We start from the raw sequence: 22404 nt of genomic DNA, 5'->3' as shown, positions 1-22404 counted from the left end.
ACATGGTTAGACCACTGACCTGTCATCACTCCCCCAGGGGTCATGGTCTGGTGGTCCCTATCCCTACTTCCTTCCCTGCTTCCTTCTGTTCATTCATTTACCTAGCATTTATGGAGGGTCTTCTATGTGCCAGGGAGTGTCTAAGGCAGCTAGCTCTTACAGACACACCCCACAGTGAAAATCACACACTCACACCCACTCACGCAGAGTCATCTCTGCTTTTTCACACACAGCTTACTTACACTCTTGTACCTTTCTCGCTATCACTCAGCCACATCCACATTCCCCACATGGGCACGGGAACCACCATGGAAGGGTCAAGGACTGGAGCAGAAACCTAGCCTATTCCACCCTAGACTTCATGTGAAGATGTAGCTCCTTCTTTCCTTCTGTTTGCCCACTTTTAAGCTCTCCCCTTCTCCACTGATAAGCAGTCAGGGGGCATGTGGGCAGACTCTTGAGAACCACAAGTCCAGGGGCTTTGTGTGTGTGGAGGGGTCCCAGAGACTTTAGGTTCCTCTGCCACCAGATTCCTGAGGGTCTTCTCAGCCACTCTGTGTTCAGATGGTCCACCTGACAGGAACAACTCTAGGCTTGGGCTCAGTGACAGATCCGCTCTGTCATCTCCCTCTGCAGAGACAGAAGGTAGGTAGGGGTCAGTCAGAGCTCAACCTACCAGGCAGCCCCTTCCCAAACCACGGGGCCTGGCTGTTCTTCTGCCTGAATCTGGCCCCTTCCCGCACCCCCCCACCCCAACTGCAGGCTGTAGATCTGAGTCTATAAACTGAGACTAGAATGAATTCTCTATTAAGTACAGAATCCACTGTTCAATGAATTGCCTTCCCCTAATTTATCCACGTGGGGATTGGATTTTCTGAAAGTAGGTAGCCTTTGGATCTGAAAACTCCAAGGTTAGCCCTGGGAGGGGAGGGCGGCAGGGGCCTGGCCTCACCAGCGGCTCCAGCTCCCGCTGGTCCACCAGGCTGAACTCACGGATGAAGTAGTAGAAGTGTTTGTAGCAGGTGTTGACGTGTGCTTCAGCCCCCATGCTGAGGATGCTGTCGAAGTGGTGGATGTAGACATGGACGAAGACCCGGAAGAGGCGAGTCAGGATCTTGGTGCAGACCTGCTGGAAGTTCTTGGGGAAGGGAACTCCTAGTGGGCGGGGATGGGCAGAAGTGGGGGGATCAGCAGTCTGGGGATGAACCGCTGCCCAACCCTGCCCTCCCCACCACAGGCAGCCTTCACCCAGGATGGCCACTTCCTTGCAGGGGACGGAGAGACCAGGGCCCGCTTTTTCCCCACTTTTAAACAAAGCACAGATCTCACTGTGCCTCTCCCCTGCTGAACTACGAATCATCTCCCACATTTCCCCATCACCCAGAGCCAGACTGCAACCATGCTGGGGCCACTGACCAACCCTTCTTCGACTACGATGGAAGTTACGCCTAGATTCCCGCAGAAATATGTGTGTGTGTGCAGGTACTGCCCCGTGATATCTTGGGTGTAATTCCAAGGTGAGTTTATCAACATCGCTAGTCCATTTTTAAAAACACAGGTCTTCGGGATTAAGTTCTAACTTCGCAGCATGGTGCCTGCTCAAAGCCTTTCATGATCTGACCCCAACCTCCTTTGCCAGCCCCACCCCAACTCCTTCCTCTTCATAACATTCACACAGCAGGCCCCAGATCCTGCATCCTGAGAATTACAAAATCCTCAAGAACTAGTTCAGATACCTCTCATTGCTTCAACTATTCAATAACACAAAGAACCTTCCATCTTTGAGCTGGGCCCCGTGCTGGGTCCTCTGCACCTTTTGCCCCCTGTGATATGGGTACGGTAGCCCTTCTAGACCTGATAAAGTAGAGGTGCATGATGGCGACCCCACTCGCCCAAGGCGATACTAGCAATTAGTACAGACTGGAGGCAGGATTCAAACCTGTGGGCACTGCCCTGCAGCGACCTGCAGAGACAAACGTCACACCCCCTGCCTGAGAGAGGCTCCGGCACCTGTAAAAAAGGTGTAATTTTGCCACAGTCCCCCCGCGCTGAGGGCAGAGATCTTGGCGACTACGCCTTCTTCCCCGCTGTGGCAGAGCCATCCCCAGGGTTAAGGCACAGACACTGGGGTATCCCAGGCCTGGGGGTTAAGCCTAGAAGGGAATAAGAGCCCAGACATGGGCCCATACTGGTCCACCCTGCTCCATCCGGGTCCTCATGGCTCTCAGGTGGGGTGGAGCCTACCTTCTTGTGAGCCCTTGCAGGCCCAGCCCAGGTTCCTCAGACTTGTCCTGCCCATCTAGACTTGGGGGCCTGGACCCCAAGAGACCTGAGGTGCAGTTCTGAATCCCTGATTCAGTGCACTGTCCCTCTCTGTTGGCTTCAGTTCCTCCTATGTGAAATGCAGATGCCCACTGCTGGGCATGATAATGCAGGAAATGACAGGCCCCCAGATGGGGAGGGGCTGTGAGCCCTGAATTGTGACTCAGTGCCCAGCCTCCCTCAGTATTCAGACTTCTCCCCTCTGGGCTTGCCCACCCTGCCCCACCCATCTCTGATTCCCATAGCCTTAACGTGGAGAACAGCAGGCCAGGTGGGGGTGGTGATGCTGTGATGAATACAGTGTCATGCTTGCTTGGCTCCTGGGCCGACACCCGCTCTTGCTGCCCTTGGGTGGGGAAGCAGGGCCAGTGTGACTTCACTCATCTCCTCTCGCCACCCTCACCAGGCTGCCCAGCTGAGATAAGAAAAGGCCCCAGAGCTTGGGCCTGACAAGGGAGAATTCTGCCCTTAGACCCCTCTGAGGTACAGATACAATCTGGCCCTCCCAATCCCCACCCCCTTCCCTTTCCTGAAGGGAAGAGTCAGAAGTAACAGGCGACTGCAAGTCCGTCAGCCCAGGCAGGGTGACGGGCTAGGAGCACCTAGAGGCATTCTCTTCAAGAAGGTTCCAAAAATCACAGTGGTCTTGCCAGGGTGGCTCCTGGAGGGACATTTAAGCTTCAGATAAGAAGAGTCCCAAGCTGAGAGTCAGGCAGTCCTAGCTCTAGATGCCTGATCTTGGCAGACACTTAAACTTTCTGGGCCTCAGTTTCCTCTTCTACAAAATGGGGATGAAAATCATGTCCCGCCACCCCCCACCCCCAGCCCCACAGAGAACTGCTATGTCAAACTAAACGCCCATCTACAGAACGGGCTCTGGCGGCTCCCTCCCTCCCCGGCCGGGTGTGACTCGCCTGCCGGGAGGCACTCACCAACACGAGTGGGAAAGACGTCCTCGTCATTGATGAGGCCCTCAATCCAGTCCATGAGCAAGGCCATGTAGTGCGGGGCCGAGAGCTTGGCGGGCCGCCGGTACCGGCGCTCATCCTGCCAGCGGTACTCATAGCGGGGCCCGCCGGCCATGACCGGGCAGCTGGTCTCGCTGCAGCGCTCGGCCATGGTGCCGTAGATGAGGTTGATGCGATTGAAGAAGTCCACCACGTGCACGGCGATCCAGTCGTCGATGTTCTCCCCCGGCGGCAGCCTCACCACGCTGCGCAGGTCCAGGCCCGACTTGAGCGATGCTTGCGCCTTCTTATACAGCTCGAAGCGCTGTGTGCCTGGCTCGAAGCGCTTCCGAGGCCGGAATGTCTTGTCCTTGGCGAACACCTGCTTCAGGCACAGCGCCATGGCCGGCTGGGCGGAGGGCCAGGTGTCCAGGGGCAGGACCTGTGGATGCCCTGCCAGGGCCAAGGGCACGGAGGGAGCGTGGTGGTCAGGTCCTCACCAAAAGGCTTTGACTTCCCAACACATCATTTCCCTCGCACCCTCAGCTTTTGGCCAGCCTCTGCAGCCTTCGCCTGGAGTCTAAATCCCCCCGCATCCCCTAGGGCCAGGGCCCCTGCCCGGTCTCCAGGCTACCCTCGCTCCCCCGGCCAAGCGGCCTCAGCCCTCCTAGCTCATTTTGTTTCCTCTCCCCTCTCACTGAGTCTCACAGAGCTCTGGGCCTGGGCTCCAAAAAGGTGCTCATCTGACTTCTTGTTGACCATTAGAGAGGTGGCGGAGGCTTCCTGCAGGCTCGCCAGGAGGCAGGAGCCTGGGTGAAATGACCTCGGGGGCGCCCCGTGGGCCAGCCGGTGCAGCGTGGGAGAGCCTGGCTGCATTGTGCTGGGGGTCAGGGTAGGGGCAAGGCCCCGCCTTCAGCTTCCTCTGGGATATCCCGTAGTCCATCCGGCCACCGGGGATTCCCAGGGAGCAGGAGGGACTTTTCTACCAAAAATGTACTTTCCTTTTATTACCCTGGAAGGGGACAGGGCCCTCATATGGCCAGCTGGGTGACTTCTGAGTGTCGCTGCAGGTGCTGGAGGAGAGGGGGATGTGGCGGGTCCGGATGGGGGCCACTTCCTCTGACAGCGGCTAGAGATCCTTCCCCCGCCGAGCCAGCCTCCTCCTGCCCCAAAGCAAAACAAGCCACTGGCCTCTCCTCCTGCACCTGACATACATGTTCTGCAAGTACCTACTACGTGCCTGGCACCAGGAGGTAGGAGAATGCAGTCAGGTCTACCCAGCTGGGCCTTTCTAGAATTCAGACAAATTTGCTTTGCCTCTCAAATGGAGGGATCCCAGACTCAGAACAGACTTTGGGACAGCAGAGCCCCAGGCTTGGGGGCAGGAGTCCTGGATTCTAGTTTCAGCTCCACCATGGCTGGTGACCGCCAGAGCAAGCACGGGTGTGACCCATACAATGTCCTAGGTCACACAGGCATAGGCCAGGTGTCTGGGACTCACGTGGTAGTCATTTCACCTCCCCTAGGGGTGTGTGAGTCCTCGGGAAACGTGGACCCAGGTACCTGCTGAGACCAGAATTTAGCCACAGACGGAGGGCTAAGGCTGAGCGTAGGCTAAGCACTGAGCTGTGGCTCCCGGCTGACCTCTGACCTGGCCCTGACCCCGGTCAATCTGAGTCCTGACTCTACCCCGAGACTGAGGCTGACTACAGCCACAAACAAAGCCTCGCCTTAACCTCAGAGCTGACACAGGAGCACTTAATCTTCTCACATCTCTCATAATGCTGGGGCGGGATGGGGGAAGGAACGAGGCGACGGATGGAGGGAGATGCATGTCAGACAACAAGTCAGGCTAGTGGAGAAGTCTGGAACAACGATTCTTCCTCGTACCCACAACAAGCAGGCCAGGATGGGAATGGTCAAGTCAATGACAGGCGTTTGGGGAGTAGGGGCAGATCTCCCAGCAGGACCTTGTCCTCTTGAAAAAATCCCTCAAAGATGTGGAAAGTCATCTCATCCATTCCTTGATCCTCGACTTCTACCCAAAGAAGTGTGGATCCTGGGTTTCCTGATCCCAGAGGAGGAATTTCCACACTTCACATGCCACCTGTATTCCACACTCTGCTTGGGGCAGGTGCTTCCAAAATCATTCCTACTGCAGTTAGGTGGGGTTCCTGGTTCTCCTCCTTTGCACAGCCCCCTTTACTGACAGTTACCAACATTCATCACCTCACCCTGTCTTTCCTGCCCACTTCCCTCTGCCATCCCCCCCAACCTTGGTGCTGCTACGTGATCCCTGAACCTATCCCCACCCTCCTGCCTCTGTGTGTTTTCTCACACCAGTCTCTTTGTCTGACTATACATGGTCAGGTTGAATGCTATCTCCTCCCACAGCCCCCTCTACTGAACCCAGATGTCTTTCTCCTGGGTGGGGGGAAGGCTGCTCTTTGGCCACTGTTGTTCCCCCCCCCCCAGTCCCCCCGCCCCTCCCCCTGCCTAGGGCAGGGCCTGGCACATAGTTGATGCTCAGGCTTTAAGTAAAGCTTAGAGTTTCTTTTTTCTTTTCTTTTTTTTTTTTTTTTTAGTAATTTCTTTTTTTTTAAAGCTTAGAGTTTCAAGAGCCCTGAGAAATCAACTGACCAACCCACTTCTTGCACAGATGGGGAAACTGAGGCCCTCTTTCTGAGGAGCCGCCATTCACACAGCAGTTACTGACAGGGGATCTCCAAAGGCAGAACTGGGAACTGGGATAAGGTGGGGCTCAGCCCATCACAATGAGTAAAGGGCCATTTTCTTGTGCTGGCTGGTCACTGTTCTGGTGGAGGTAAGGGGAAAAGAGGGAAGTGGAGGGAGAGGGGAAGCATGTTCCCACCAACCAGACCAACCTAATTCCTGTTCCCCCAACATGCTGGACCTCCCCTATTCCCCCACAGCACCTTGAGTGTCCTGACCAGTGAGCTAGACTCCCATCGTCTGGATATTTCAAGACCTGGGTCTTTTCCCAGGAAAATGTAAGCTTCAGGAAGGGCAGGGGAGAATCTAGACAAGCCACTTGTCACTTGTCTCTTCCCTTTCCACTCCCATGCCCTTATTGGGTCTCCTTGCCTCACAGAACCTCTGTCCCCTCCCGGAACTATGGCCATTTCTGCCTCTTAGCCCCCCTTTCCTAACTCTGGGTGCCTTTTTACTCCTAAAGTGCCCAGTGATGGCTCACTCCCTGGGTGGGCATCTGGGCTTCCCAAATGAAGACCACAGAGTGGCCCTGCCTGTTTCTGACACTTAGCCCCCTGCCAGGGCCACACCTGCCACTCCCCAAGCCTGGCCCAGGATCTTGGCAGGGGGCTGGCCCCAGTTTGAAACCAGAATGCTGCCTCTGCCTGGGCGAAGTGTGTATGTCTGTGTGTGCGCGCGCGCGGGCGCCCTGAAGGCAGAGATCCAAGAGAAAAGTAAAGGCGGGACTCTGCCCAGCGGCGCTCGGTCCCCCGTGTCCACCCCTAGGCCGCCCCCGGACCCCCTAACCCCACTCGCCCAGCTGCCGGGACACACCGGTCGTAGGACCCAGAGGCGCAGGCCTGACGTTTCCGCGCCTGAAGACACGCCCCCCTCTAGCACCGCCACCCCCGAACCCCGACTTTCGCAGCTCGGAGCCTCGGACCCCGGACGGAGCGCTGCGGCCAGCCTGCCTGGGGGCGGAGGTCGCCTCCGGACGCAGCCACGCCGGGACAGCCGCAGAAATGAAAGTGGCAGCGAGGCTGGGCCGTGCGCCGGCGGGGGCGCGGGCGCTCACTCACGGGGACCGCCTCGGTCCTCCTCTGGCCGCAGGGTCACATCCCCGGCGCGCCGGGTCGCCTCCTGCTCCGGTCCTCCGGCTGGGCCGGTTCTCTCGCTTGTGCGCCCGCCCGGCCGGGCCGCGGTCGCCCTCCGCCCCCGCGGCGTCGCCAGCTCCGCCCCCGCCCTCGCGGGCCCCGCCGCGCCGCGGCCTCCGGGCGGGGAAGGGGCGGGGAAAGGGGACCCCCTCCCAGTGCACAGACGCACTCCGCCTTTCCGGAAAGTCCGAAGCGCGCTCCCAGCTTCCCTCTGGGCGGAGGACTGACTGAGCAGCTGGCCCTGGCAGCAAAGTCCCTGGGCTTTGCCACAGAGGCAGCCTCAGCTTCCTCGACTGTGAAGTGGGGACAGACCCAGCCTCTGTGTGGAGCAGAAACAAAGGGGCTGCTAGGTAATGGTGGTTTCCTTGTCCTCCTAGAATCATCTGTGTCCCAGTTGTCCCTGAGCTCAATCAGGGATGGGGCTGCCCTCTCCACTCTCGTACCCCAAGTTCCTGGCAAAGTGCCTGGCACATAGCAGACACTTAATGCCCATTTTCTGGGTAAATGAATGCTTTGGGAAACACAAGCTGAGTCCCTCACCCAGCACTGAAAGGACTGGCCCTGAGGAATGCTCAGGTGACAGACGTTCACCTCCCCGACTGACCAAGGCTGGGGTCTTTGCTCAGGCTAGGCAGATTCTCCTCACTCCTCACCCAAAGTCACCCCATTTCCCCCCACAAGACCTTTGTTCCAGCTCTGCCCAGTTTGGAATATCTTCTTTACCTCCTTTCTTCCAGCCAAATCCAAATCTTTAAGACCTGACGTGCTCTCTCGGCTTTTCAGCTTAGGTTCCTCCCCTGAGGGCAGACAGATACCCCATAGCAGTACTCAAGGCACTATGGCCCCCAGGCCCAGAGATCAGTTGGCTGACTCTGTTCTGGGATGGGAGGGAAGGTTGGAGACCTTCTAGGATGGGAGGACCAAGACCGAGAGATGGGCTACAGAAGTCACTCTGGAGGGGTGCAGAAGATGAACAGGTGGGGGGGGGGGTAGGCATTTACTACTGCACTGATGCCCCACTGGGCTCTCCTTGTGTCTGGATCTTCTGTTTGCTTGATGGCAGGACAACAGACTGAATCCTTAAGAATCCCAGCTCATAGAACTGAAGATTCATTCTTTTGTTAAGCGCCTATTTTTGCCCCAGTCTAAAGTTCTTTTTTTTCTTGATGTCTGAGTCTTCACTCTGTCCCAAATCCCCTACAAGCAAACAATCACACGCTCTCATGTATGCAGAAGGAATTCTAATTTAGTCCTTCATTTGTTTGATATCCTAATCAATACCCTTTCTGTGCTCTGAGAGTAGACCAGGTGATGAAGCTGACCCTGTTGCTGACCTCAGGTGCTGACAAGTTAGCAGTAGGGACAACCCAGAGAGGGATAATACAAGGTCAGAGCTCAGTCATCCAGAAGTGAGAACATGGTTAGGGACTGCTGGCGAGCATTTTAAAAGCATGGGGTTATTCACAGGAAGCACATGGAACACTCAAATTGGGCCCTTTGAGGAGAGTTTAAGGAAAGCACTATTTAGAGGTATAGTCGGGGTGCAGGGAAACCACAGGGTGGCATATCACTGAAGGGCTAGCAAGAGCAGCCTTTTGCTATCTACCCTAGGCCGAAGCTGTGCCCTGAGCTGAAGGGGTGCTGGGAGGGAGTGGTGAAAGTGGGAACTATGAGGAGGAGGCGACTGACAGGAGCTGCGGCCTAAGCTTGACAGGCATACCCAGCTCAGAGCAATCATGGTGCAAAGGACTGGGGGTAAATCCTACGGAAGCCCTGGACAATGGAATGTCTATGCAGCCCATAGAGGTGGGCACTCTGGAGCCTAGAGCTGGAGGGAGGAGGGTGCAGAGTGTAGCCGGAGAGGCAACGGAAGATAAATGCTTGGCACATGGGCCCAGAGACTGTGACTTCACAAAGGAAACAGAAACTGCTTATGCTTTCCTTATCATTCAGTTCTAAATATTTTGAAATTTCATTGTCATTTCCTCTTTAACTCATGGATGATTTAGAAGTATGGTTTTAGTTTCTCAGCCTGTGGGAGGTTTATATTTTTCTTGTTGACTTCTAATTATCATGCATTGTGGTCGGAGATCATGGTCTGTAAGATACTTTGGAATGTGATGTGACTCCCTCTGTGGCTTTGTACATGGTTATTTGCTGTACCTCCGAGCTGGGTTTTCTAGGATGGGCAGGAGTTTGCCTGGTGAAAAGTGAAAAGCACAGAATCTTATGTTGTGGGAAATATAAATGATCCATTTTGAAGGCACTTCATAATTCCCAGCTCATCCTCAGAGCTCCCTGGTGTCTGCCTTAATACAAGCTGACAGGCTGACAGGTGGGATGGGAGGCAGATGGAAGGGTTGGGAGAAGCCAGAGATGACCCCAAATCCCTCAAACACCTGTACCCTCTTCCTATGGCTCTCAGTCTGGGCTAGAGAGACTGTGTTCTTCCAGGAGGCTCTTCTGGGACTAAGACCCAGACCCTGGAGAACAAGGTCCTGGCTATACCACGTATTAGCTGTGTGACCTTAGGTTACTCCTGCCCTCTCTGATGGCATGCTGGAACCCTATAGGACAGGCACTGGTCTGTGCCACTGTGTCCTGAGTATAAGTGGCTCAAATAAGGCCCTGTCTCTAAAGCTTGGCGGGAGCCATCGAGGGCCTAGTTGAGGACGTACTCTCTTGCACCGCACAGCCTGAGCACATGACTCCTCTAGGAGAGCTCCAGGGGGCCGCGGGGCTGTGGCTAGACCTGGGCCCCTGCCCTGCTGTGTGTGTCTGGGGAAGTCTCTGCCCCTCTCTGTGTGTCTCTGGGAAAGTCTACTTTCCCCATTTGTACCACAAAAGTATCTTCCAGCCACACCATTCCAAATGCCTTTTCAGGACCAACTTCCAGCTCCTGCCCCCACAGGCCTGTACCCGGTGACTCCACTGATACAGAGTGACCTCTCCCTGGGGACTCCCCAGCCCTCCTGTGCCAGGAAAGCCCCCCTCATTTGCACACTCCTCCCAGAATGAACTACAGCACCCCCAGCTCACCCCACCCAGGTATCTGGCAGCATCTATAGCCTGATGGCGCCCCTCTTCCCTTCACTCTCCCAAGAAAAGGTTTCTATTTCAGCTTCTGCCCCTCCCTGCCCAGAAGGCAGGATCTCTCATCCTGAGTCTTTCATCCTGGCAGTGAGGAAAAAGTGAGGGATACGTCATGGCAGTAAGAGGAATTGAGCTGACTGCCTTTAGCTTGAGGAAGACAAGGTTCAAGGGAATGTGACAGGGGAAGACAAGGTCGAAAAGGATTTACGGTAAAATTCTGTGTGACTTTGGACAATGCGTTTATTCTCTCCGAGTCTATTTCTCCTTCTGTAAAATAGAAACAACAACAACAATAATATGTGCCCCACAGAAGAGCTGTGAGGGTCGGATGTGATAGTCCTTGTAAACTGCGGAAAGCTGTAGCCAGTCTTTTGGGGGGTGCTGCCTTCAAGCATCCAGCAGGCTTATGTGCAGAAGAGGGATTGCACTGGTCCCCGTGGTCCTGGAAGCCAGGCGGCAGAGACCCAGGCAACAGGAGACCCGTCAGAGCTGTCCAGCCACATAGCCTGCCCGTGCTCCAAGGTGCTCCTCCCTCCAGGCTCCCCACCCACCCTTGCAGTGGGAGGCAGAGTGTGTGCATAAGGGCCCTAGGACAATGTCACCACCCTCTGCCCTGACCCCCAACATGGCTCTGGTAGACACTGCCCCCTCCCCTAAGTGCACACCCTCCAACCACTGGGGTGAGTTCCCAGTTAGTTCCCAGGGGAGGTGATAGTAAAGGGGGGGTGGTGTTCACCAGTGTCCCAGGCTCAGCCTTCCATAGAGCCCACCACAAAGCTGGCACAGGAAGTTCTGTCCATCCCTACTTGTGATGGAGAATAGACCAGTGGTTGCTAGAGTTAGGGTTGGAGAGGAGAGTGTGACTACAAAGATGTAGCACAAGGGACTTTCTCTGGGTCACAGGTCTGCGTCCTGATTGTAAGTCCATAAACCTGTACATGTTGTAAAATTTCATAGAACTATATACAAAAAAAAAAGAAAAATGAGGGGATATAAAAACTGGTGAAATCCAAATAAAGTCTGTAGGGTTTTTTTTTTTTTTTTTTTTTAAAGATTTTATTTATTTATTTGACAGAGAGAGACACAGTGAGAGAGGGAACACAAGCAGGGGGAGTGGGAGAGGGAGAAGCAGGCTTCCTGCAGAGCAGGGAGCCTGATGTGGGACTCGATCCCAGGACCCTGGGATCATGACCTGAGCCGAAGGCAGACGCTTAACCGACTGAGCCACTCAGGCACCCTATAGTTTGTTTTTTTAAAAAAGATTTTATTTATTTTATTTGACGGAGGCGGGGGAGGCAGAGGGAGAGAATCTCAAGCAGACTCCATGCTAGGCATGGAGCCAGACACAGAGCTTGATCCCAGGATCCTGAGATCATGACCTGAGCCGAAGGCAGACGCTTAACTGGCTGAGCCACCCAGGCGCCCCTAAAGTCTATAGTTTTAATAGAATTATACTAATGTCAGTTTCCTGGTTGTGACCTTTAGTGTGGTTATGTAAGATGTTGTCACTGGGGGAAACTGAGGGAGGGGTACATGGGAACTCTCTCATTTTTGCAACTCCTATGTGAGTCCAAAATTATTAAAAAATAAGTTAAAAAAAAAACTGACCAAAAGATATATCAGTTGCAAATCTTCTCTGGATCCTGATTTGAACAAATAAACTATAAAACATTTTATGAAACAACTGGGTAAATTTGAATGACTGCACTTTTGATAATATTAAGGAATTGTTGTTATTTACTTTAGGATTTTTTAAAAGTACTTGTCTTTTAGAAATATAAACAGATGTATGTATGGATGAAACAATATGATGTCCAGGATTTGGAGGGAAAGTGGGTGAGGGTATATATGAAACCAGATTGTCATGTGTTAAAAATTTTTTATGCGGAGTCGTAGGGACTTGGGATTTATTACATGTTACACTATTGGCTCTACTTATGTATACATCTTAATATTTCAATAATAAGTTGAAACTTATTAATAAGTAAACTTAATTAGTATTACTTAAATAATAAGTATTTTAAATAAATAATAAGTATTGACTTATTAACAGTAATAAGTAAAGTTATTAACAGTAAGTTTGAAAAAGGAACCACACGAGGGCAGGTTTCTGGGCCTCTCTCATAGCAATTTTGTTTCAGGATCTCTGGGGTGGGTCTCAATCTGCTGCTTAGCAAGCTCCCCAGTGATGTTTATTCAGAACACTGAGGTTTGAGAACATCTGGTACGGACTGAATGCTTACATCCCTCCGCTGCAAATCTGTATGTTGAAACCTAATGCCCAGTGTGATGGTATTTGGAGGTGGGGCCTTTGGGAGGTGATGAGGTCATGAGGATGGAACCCTCAGGAATGAGATTAGTGCCCTTACAAAAAGACACCCCACAGAATACCCTTGCTTCTTTTACCACGTGTGGACACAGCAAAAAGGTGGCCGTCTGTGAACGGGGAAGCAAGTCCTCACCAGACACTGAAACCGTGGATGCCTTGACTTTGGACTGCCCAGCCTCCATAACTGTCGAAAATAAATGTCTGTTGTTTTTAAGCCACCCAGTCTATGGCATTCTGTTACAGCAACCCAAACAGACTAAGACAACCTCCTCCTGTTCCCTGTATCACCTGTGGGGCGGGGTAAAGCTGGAGGGCCTCTAAGAGGGTGGGTGATGTCTTCTAGTTATAATGGTAGTAAATTAGTATAGCTTTAACGCCTTATGGAAACAGTATGGTGGAGTGAAAACAGTATGCCCATGTGGTTCATTTGTTCATTTGTTCATTTACTCTATTCTGTAAGTATTTACTGAGGGCTTACTAGATGGCAGGCACTGTACATGGCCCCCATGCAGACCTTGCCCTTGCTTTGTGGGTGATAACAAAAGCCTCAGTCTTCTAAGGATTTTCCACCAGGCCTAGGTGTCCCATTTCACAGCTCATAAAACTGAGGCTGCACTGAGGCTCCTGGCTGGCTCAGTTGGTAGAGCACATGACTCTTGATCTCAGGGTGGTGAGTTCAAGCCCTACTCTAGGCATAGAGCTTACTTTGAAACAAAACAAAACAAAAACCTGAGGCTACAGAAGATCATTATATGCAACAGGTCATAAAAGGGTTGGCTCTTAAAGGGGAAGGGCCCAGTGATTATCATCACTTCTTTTAACTTCCTGAGAGTAAATGGGGAAAATGAGGCACCGGGAGTGAAAGGGATGGGCCCAAAGATAAATAAGGACAATAAAAGCCATTCAGTGAACCTTTTATGTACCGTGCTTGAGATACATTTTCTCATTCCTTCCTCTCATTGACCCTGGGAGGGAGGGATGGAGGGGTGGGCAAGAGAAAAAGAAGTTACACCAAGGGGGAAGAAGGCATTGGACATGTTAGGATGACACCCCACACTCTGCCCTACAGTTCTCTCTGGGAGAATCCCGAGGTCCCATCTTGGCTTCATCTCCCGGAGGAGGGAACACTGCATCCCCTCCCAGCCAGAAAGCAGCGGTCAGGCGGTGGGTGGGGGCCCGCTTCTGAGCAGCCTGAATTCCACCACCAGCCAGCGCAGCTTGTGACGGCTTGTGACTTCCCACAGTTGTCCTCCAGCTCATCGGGGCGGGGTGCGAGTGGGGGGCGGTGCTGTGTTTAGGGCTTTTTCTAGAAGCAGCTGGAGGAGCACAGCTTTGCCCAAGGCAAAGGGAAATAAGGGTGTGCTCTCCTCTTCCAGGGAGTCTCCTTCCATTACACCAGCTGCCTGGAACCAATCCTCCTCACGGGGGAGCCCTTGGCACAGAAAGTTCTTAGCGCTCCACAGATGGGCTCCCTGGTGAGGCCCATGAGATTGTCTTCCCCTTTGGACAGGAAACCCTGAAAAGTGGGCTGTTACTTATTTTACCTCCTCCCCTGACACCCTGTAGCAACAACTGACAGTTGTAAGGAACTTTTTGGTTTACAAAATGCTTTCACCACTCCGGTCATTTTTGAGTCCTGTAACAACCCCAGGAGGCAAGGACTAGCTCCAGAAGGTGAAATGACTTGGCCAAGAGGCAGAGCCTGAAAATGGCAGAGCTGGGACTCAAACCCAGGCCTCCTAACTCCAATCATCCCCCCCCCCCCCCCCCCCCCCGCCAACACACACACTGAGCGCTTAGCAGACACACGGTTTAAGAGCTATCTCATATGACCCACCCAGTTAAGTCAGGGAAAAGGAGAACAAATCAGCTTGGAAAGGGAGCTAGACACTTTTCTAAAAATGGTCTCCTGGGAAAGTAGATGATAACACAGACATTTGTACCTGGATCCATGTCAAAGCACTTAATAGCATTAAGTTCATCCACATCCTCAGTAACCTTGACACCACGTTAGATTTCTCGCTCACTCTTTTGATATCCTTACAAAATCTGCCGGTGCAGGTCATATTTCATACATTCTACAGATAGCACCCAAGAGAGAAAGTCGTTAGGGTGAGCTGCAGGTAGAAAAGGAGAAAGACACAAGGAGCCCAAACACAGCGAGAAAGGGTTCAGGAACAGAAGGCTATCTGAGGGTCACTTGGTTTTTAGAGTGGAGGGTTTCCGCCTCTGGGAAGAAGGTACATGGTAGACCACCACTGAGATACCCAGAGCTTCCCTGACCTTGACAGCAATTCCCTCTCCACAGGGGTAACAAGAGGACACAGTGCAGGCTGCTGGCCTAAGACAAACTGAGAAGGGCGAGAAAGTTCCAGCCAATCAATCCCAGCTCCAATGGGGCGTGTCTCCCCCAGCCGAGCTCCATAGCTGAGTTCCCATCCATCCCCCATGCCTGCCCAGCTTCCATACATCATCCCCCTCTGCTCCCTCACCACAGGCGAGAGCAAATGTGCACAGGATGAATGGAGAGCTTCAGCCTGTGCAGGCAACACACAATTCTCCTTGCAGCTGCAGGGGCCAGGCACAGATAATCCAGCATTTGGCTCCAGGGGTCATGAGCTGGGGAATTCTCAGCACTTACAATCAGACAGGGAAGCCATCTGGACTCCAAGAGACTGGGAAGGCCTCTACTTTCCTCTGTTATCCTTCAAAGTCCTCACCTGGGACATACTAGGAAGAGCTAGTCTCATCCCAAAAATCTTTCCTAAAGGAAGATAATAAACAAACTCTTGTTTTTCGGATATTTTACAAATGGGCTGCCTGGAACTGAAGTGCAGAGAAAATACACAACAAGGAGAGAGAAGGAATGTTGCTACCAACACACTGTGTGACATTGGGAAAATCATTTCGCTTGGTTTGGGGCCTTTTTCTTCAGGTGTAAAATCATTAACTTATTGCAGGAGTTCCCAAACCAGACTGAGCCTCAGAATTACCTGGAGACTTTTTTTTTTTTTAAATAAATGGTTTCCCAGGCCTCACCCCAGACCAAAAGAATCCATATTTTCATGGTGGGGCCTAAGAATCAATATCTTTGATAAGTTGTTCAAGTGTTTTTGATGCTCAACCAGGTGGGAAAATTACAGACTTTAGACTCTACGCTGTAAACGGTTATGTCTAATGAGCTAAGAAAGCAGAGGTCTGTAATCTGGAGATACTTGGTCTCAGATAAGCCATCCACCAATAATCAGGCAGGCCCTGCACTTTGGCCCGAAACTCCAAGTGTCACCCGGTTCCTGACCCTGTCCTAGGTATGGGCCCTGGGTCTAACCAGCTGGTGATCAGAAGAGATAAACAGTGCTCATTCCAACCTGTATGCTCCGGTCTGGGCTTAACCCAGCCTTCCCCTCCTTGCTCCCACCTGCTAGTTTGTGAATCCAGCCTTGAGATCCCCAAATTCCTACTGCCATGCTCTCTGGCATGATATTCCTACTGCCATGCTTTCTGGCATGATACCTGTTGCTCAAGCCTCTTTATATTTGTGGAAGAGAATTTTTATAAATGACAACATAGTGCAGGAAGAATGACACGATAGAAACTTGTGTTTAAAAGTAAGTCTATGTTCTAGAAGTAGATCTATGTTCTCAAAGCAGAAGATCCCACCTCCTCCCTACAGGAGATGTGTGCTTTGAAAAGATGAAGTACTTAATCTAGCAGCTACTCTGGGTGTGTGGGTGGCTCAGTCGTTAAGCGTCTGCCTCTGGCTCAAGTCATGATCCCGGGGTCCTGGGACTGAGCCCCGAGTCGGGCTCCCCGCTCAGTGGGAAGCCTGCTTTTCCCTCTGCCACTCCCCCTGCTTGTGTTCCCTCTCCGCTGTGTCTGTCAAATAAATAAATAAAATCTTTAAAAAAAAAAAACCTAGCAGCTGTTTTGCACTTTTATTATGTGTGAAGTATAGTGCTAAACACTGTATATATGTCATATCATTTAATCCTTTTCTTTTGAGATAGGACTTTTTTTTTTTTTAATTTACAGATGAGAACACAAAGGCTCAGAGAGACTGGGTAACTTGTCCAAAGATAGACCTGGGATTCTAATTTACACCTTACTCTTAACACCTCTGATGCTGTCTTCCCAGTGTCCTCATTTGTAAAATGGGAGTAATATCCTCACGGTATTGCTGAAAAAGATCAAATGGAAGAAACTTAAGTAGTGGAAGCAAACATCTCAGAGTCTCCTGGGAGTCATGTACCAAGTGAGGCTCAGCAAAGTACCTCTCTGCTCCCTCCCTTCCCCTGCAAAATATAAGATCTGTCAGCTACTTCCCACCATACCAGAGGGAGGTCAACATGGGAGAATAAATGTGGGTTGAAGAAATATGAGTGCAAGGTGGGGATTCGTGCCACATCGTAAATGTGGGAATAATAATGACTCCAGCAAAAGTGATCTGGGGATCACAGTGGACCAAAAGTCAAAAATGGCCCAGTAGTGAAATTGCAAACCAAAGCAGGGCTTTTTTTTTTGGAGGGGAGTGGTTAAGTGAAACACTTGAGGGGATACCACTTATCTCTGATCACTGCCATGACAGAGGTAGAAGACCAAGGAAAAGTGAGTACCACACGTTGAGAGGGACACAGGTGCTGGGCAACAGAGTCATGATTCAAGTCAAGATGTGATGGGCACACTAGCCTGCAACCAGCCAGATGAGAAACCGGGATATGTATAGAAGCCTCGAAGTCAAGACTTCTGGATAGGAAAAACCATGTTTGACAGCAGATCATTGGGAGACAACAGAGAGTGGGAGTGGGACAAAAGTGAGGAAAGGACAAGGTGGAGGGGGGAGTCAGGTGACCTCAGTGAGGGGCAGCAGTGTGGGGAGATGACTGCCAGGTGGGCCATGGCAACTCCCAAAGGACCGCCACCCTACATCCACTCTGGTTACCCCACAAAGTCATCTTAGGCTCAGCTCTAGGCCCCAGTGTGAGGCAGACACTGGTGGGTTAGACTTTCCATAAGCAGGGGCTGGGGTTTTGAGTCATGGAAGGAAAGAGAGAAGGTGGTTTCATCTGCTGCAAAGACTTCAAGGCAACTTGAGAGCTGCTGTAGTGGTAGTAAAGTGAACAGACTTTTCTGGAAGGCTCCAGCAATGGTGTGCAGAATGAAGCCCTGTGAGATGAGAAGTGAGGGGTGGCTAGGTCTCAGTGCAGGGTGGGGAAGAACTTGTCATCACTCAGAGCTGTCTCAGCAGGGCCCAGGTCAGCTAGCAGGGGGGACAGCTCCCAGGTTCTGGAAGTTTTCAAATAGTTGCCCAGGGGCTAGGGGATGCTGTAGAGAGGGCTGCTGTCATGGCGGGAGGTTCAACTAGACCACGGTTTTTCAATCTTTCTTGGAGAAACTGTTTCTTCAAATGACAGCTTAGGGGAAGCCCAGTAAATAAAACCCTGCTTCTCTGGTTGGATTAGGGGTAATAAGGACCAGGCTCCCAGGATCTCTACCTCTAAGGAACTGTTGGTATTCCCTGAAGCATAGTTGAAAACTAGCGACTGGACAGTCTCCAAGGTCTTTTTTAATGTTAAGATTTGGTAAGCCAAGACAGGAGCTTGAACATGCTTTAAAATAATGATCTTGCTCCAAAAGTTTGGACATTGTCTCTCAGTTTTTCCTGCTTATATACCCTGAACCTGGTTGCCTCCTCTGAGGGCCCCATGGTTGTTTTCCGCATGCAGCCTCCATAATAAGAGCAAGCAAAATGCCCACTGCCCACTGCCTGGGCTGGGACATTATCACAATATGTTTTGCCAGGGCTGGATCTCATTGTGCAAGGGATGTCTGAGTTGAGCGGTCATCAAAGAGGAATTTATTCCACATTCGCTGGGTATCTTCTCTCTCTGTGTAGGCTTCATGCTGGACCCTGGGAAGATAATGTCCAGTAAGATATGATCCCTGTCTCCAGAAAGTGTCCGGTCTAAGGGAGCGACAGCCTTGTACAGGTGGGGCACAAAATGCTGGGGAAGCACAGAGGAGCACGTGATGGGCATCAGGGAGGCGGGCAGATGTCAGGCAAGGCTCCAGATGCTTCCGTGGAGCTTTGAAAGGCATGTAAGTATTAACCTGATGAAGGGGGAATGGCATTTGAGGCAGGCAGACATATCCCAAAAGACCAGCACAGAGGTGAGAAGCTCACAGGTTATTCTGGGAACTGCTGCTCATCCAGAATGACTGGAGCTAAGGGAGTGGGTGGGGGCCTGGCCCGAGAGGGGCCTGGAGAAGCTGACCAGATCCTGAAGTTCCTGTGTCCTGTGAGCTGATCGAAAGGGACTTGGTTCTGAAAGCTTGGGGGAGCCTGGGAAGATTCCTAATGGTTTGAACCAATTTTTCTTGCAGCCCTTTCAGCTCCTGAGGTCCTTAGAGCTCAGAGGTGGTCCTATGAAAGTGAGAGATGAGTCTGCTCACTGGATGTTACAAATGACACCATTAAGTCTGGAGCGTGGACAGTCGCCTTCTATTCCTGGCTTGGCTCCTGATGCAGGCAGTGACCTTTCAGTCATCTCTTCCCTTTTCGTACACCAAGTCTCTCCTTCAGCAGAACAGGGAAGAAATGCTGCCACCAACCTGCCACATTAGGAGAACTGCCAAGACCAAAGTGCTCCGGGCAGCACAAAACAAGTTCTCCTTAGTTGGGACACAATGCCTTTTGAAATAGGGTTTGGAGAAATCAGAAATGTCAACACATGCATTTTGTTCTTTAGCTGACGGCAGGAAAAGTGGCATACCTGTGTCTCAGAGCAAGGGCTGATTCCAGAGCCACCCATGACTTCTCAGGGCCTGGGCTGGCTGCTGGAGCTAGGGTTAGGGGTAACTGGGAGGCTGCCGTCTCCTCTGAGCTGGAAGTAGGGAAGGACAGGGCTGGTGCACAGAGAGCAGCCACGCGTCTCACCAACCAGCAGGTTCCTGCTGACCTCACAGGCTTGTGAGAAGGGCAGAGCTGATACATACAAAGGGCTTGCTCAGCGCCTGGCACATAGTGAGCTTCCAGTAACCCATGCTAGTGGTTACCGTTAAGGTGTATAAATTGTGAGGCCAGCTCTGAGCTCACCGGACCTCTCTGCATGGAGCACATATTCTTTGAGACTGTGATATCGTCTACCTGTTATTCTCTTTTAAAACCATAAGCACTTCGTGGTGGGGGCCATGGTCGGGGAAGATGTGCATCCCCACGGTACCCAGTAGCGCTCTCGAGCCCTCCTTGCCCCTTTTCTGGGATAGCATTGGGCCATTTGCCTTATATTTTGATTATTCATGTCAGTGTCTTGCTTGCTCAACTGTGAGCTCCTTGAGGGCAAGGAATGAACCCTGAAATCTGCCCAGAAACACTCATGCTTAGCCCGGCCCTGCTGCAAAGGCCTCACCACTTGCCGTTCTCTCAACCTGCTACTTTCCCTCAACTCACGTATCAGCTCTCTCCTCTGCAGAGATGGCTCTCCTGACCACTAGGTTATTGTTTCCACTCCACATTCTAGCACACTATTTTTTTTTGGAAATTTTCATAGCACTACCAGTATTTGAAATAATCTTATTGGTTTATTCATTTGTCTTCTCCGCAAGGATATAAACTCCATGAAAACAGGGGCCTTATTTGTCCTATTTGTTGCTGTATTCCCCAGTTTCCTGTAACTATGCTTGGCACAGAATAGGTGCTCAATAAATATTAATGACTGCTGACTCAATGCTAAATCAAATGACTGGGGTGGGCGTTTATACCTCTTCTCCAAGACTGAACAAGACATAGGTATTGTGGAGACTGCAAAGAAACCCAGAACACGTAGTTCCTACTTCCAAACTGTTTGAGGAAAGAAGTAGCAGCATAAACATCCTGAGAACAGGACAAGGCAAACTCCGACGAGGTGCTAGATGTGAGGCCCGAGGGAAGAAAGACATGGACAGTGGCCAGAAAAGACCTGGAGAGCAGGGATCATCCTCCTCATCTTCCTGTGTCGGCACACCTAACATGGCGGTTGGAGTAAGGGCTCTGTGAGGGACTGCTGAATTGCCCGGAGCCCACAGCCCACCAAGGTCATCCCAGAGGATTGGTGAGATACAGAGACGGTGTATAAGCTTGGCATCTTGGCTTGCAAATATTACTACTTAGTAAGTTCCAATCTATGCATGTTGAGAGAGTCTCTTAATTCAGAGTATTTGATTATAGGTACATATACATAACAAGATAATGTTTTGGCTAAAATCCATGTCATTTATTTATTCAACAAACAACTGAGTATCTTCTATGTTCCAGGCCATGTCCTTGGCCCTGGGAATAGAAATAAACCCTGGCCCTCAAGGAGCGCACAGTCTAGTGGGGAAAAAAGATACACACATACATACTTACACTGTAAAGTATGCAAAGGGAGACCACTACGCGGGGCAAGAGCAAAGGAACCAATCCTAAGTTTAATGTCCACAGGAAAGAAAGATCTCGCTAAGGGGTGTTTTTGGTGAAGAACAGATAAGGCAGTGGTTCTCACAGTGTAACTGGTTAATGACCAGTTACACTTGGGCGCAAATCATTTGGAGCACATATTGAACGCAGACTCCCAGCACTTCCTGCGAAGATTATGACCCAGCAGGGTTGGGGGACCTGAGAATCTGCATTTTATTTTATTTATTTATTTATTTTTTGAATTATTGAAACTGTGAGTTACTTTTTTTTTTTTTAAGATTTTATTTATTTATTCATGAGAGACAGAGAGAGAGAGGCAGAGGCAGAGGGAGAAGCAGGCTCCCCGCAGAGCAGGGAGCCCGATGTGGGACTCGATCCCAGGACCCTGGGATCATGACCTGAGCTGAAGGCAGACGCTTAACCATCTGAGCCACCCAGGCGCCCGAGAATCTGCATTTTAAAGTGCTCTAGGTAATTCTATTGCAACTTAAGGTTTGAGAAACTTCTGAGATCAGGTTTATTTTTTATACCGCAATGAAGAATGATCTGCATGTCTGAAATGGTAATTTGTGTTGGTCTTTAAAGAGAAGAGGGGAATTAGAAAAGAGGAAGGGTGTTGACATTTATTAAGCTCTACCATAGTCTATGTATAAGCCTATTTAATTCTCACAATAATCCTATGAGGTAGATATTATTATTATTATCATCATCCACATTTTACAGAGAAATAGAATCAGAGGGTTTAAGCAATTTGTTCAACAGCATAGAGCTAATGAATCCCAACACTGACATCTGAACCCAGATTCATTTAACTCTAAAGCTTGTCCACTTTCTATAACACCATGTTGCACCTGGGTACAAATTTACTGACTTAAAATTTTCTTTTGGTTCTTTGCCAGATCGTACCAGGGAAATATAAAGAATAGCCAGATGGCATTTTGATCGTGTCCAACGTAACTGTCCATGTATACATCCCCTTCCGGCAAGTGGGGATTTAGGGCAAAGCTGGGAGGAACGAGCAGCCAATTCTTATTTCTTCTCCCATCATCTTTTCACCCTCTGGTGGAGGCGTTATGAAAATGTACAATGGCCAAGAACTGGGTCCATCTGAAGGGAAAAGCAAACATAACCGGATACCCACGGAGGCAACTCCACCTGATGTCAAAGATTCCTGGGACTCAAAACATCCAGACTCAAGTTTCTCAAAAAAGGAACTGTCAGAACCAGAGGCAGGTCCAGAATTTGCATTAGGAAGCAGCTCAACCTTTAGAGAAACTGTGAAAGGCTAGCAGCAATTCCAGGTTTAACAAACACTATCTCTTTCTACACACAGACTCAGAAGTACGACAAAACAGACACAGCCCAGAAAATAACACGAAGTCCAATCCCATCTAAAGAGCTTGGGGACAGGTC

General features: G+C 50.9%; 1 protein-coding gene across 6 annotated transcripts; it reads right to left on the bottom strand.

Moving 5' to 3' along the window:
• Window positions 1–233: 233 nt before the first annotated feature.
• MOB3C (MOB kinase activator 3C) lies at window positions 234–7247 on the bottom strand. 6 transcript variants are annotated; one of them, XM_045897758.3, is made up of 4 exons: window positions 7061–7247; window positions 3255–3722; window positions 994–1155; window positions 234–630 (listed from the first exon to the last, which is right to left on the bottom strand). In XM_045897758.3, exons 2-4 carry the CDS (start codon window positions 3670–3672, stop codon window positions 404–406), a joined length of 807 nt encoding a protein of 268 aa, XP_045753714.1. In that variant the 5' UTR covers window positions 3673–3722; window positions 7061–7247; the 3' UTR covers window positions 234–403. The 6 variants fall into 6 exon arrangements, with proteins under 6 accessions (XP_045753714.1, XP_045753715.1, XP_045753712.1 ...); XM_045897759.3 differs by having other exon boundaries at window positions 6953–7203; XM_045897756.3 differs by lacking the exon at window positions 7061–7247 and adding an exon at window positions 6816–6948.
• Between the last annotated feature and the right edge of the window lie 15157 nt (window positions 7248–22404).

This window comes from Mirounga angustirostris, unplaced genomic scaffold (genome assembly GCF_029215605.1).
Source record: "Mirounga angustirostris isolate CCGP_5_RB_7025 unplaced genomic scaffold, mMirAng1.0.hap1 SCAF_4, whole genome shotgun sequence".
Classification (NCBI taxonomy): Eukaryota; Metazoa; Chordata; class Mammalia; order Carnivora; family Phocidae; genus Mirounga; species Mirounga angustirostris.
Note: the sequence above shows the minus strand (reverse complement) of the source record. Positions and strands in the feature narration are given on the sequence as shown.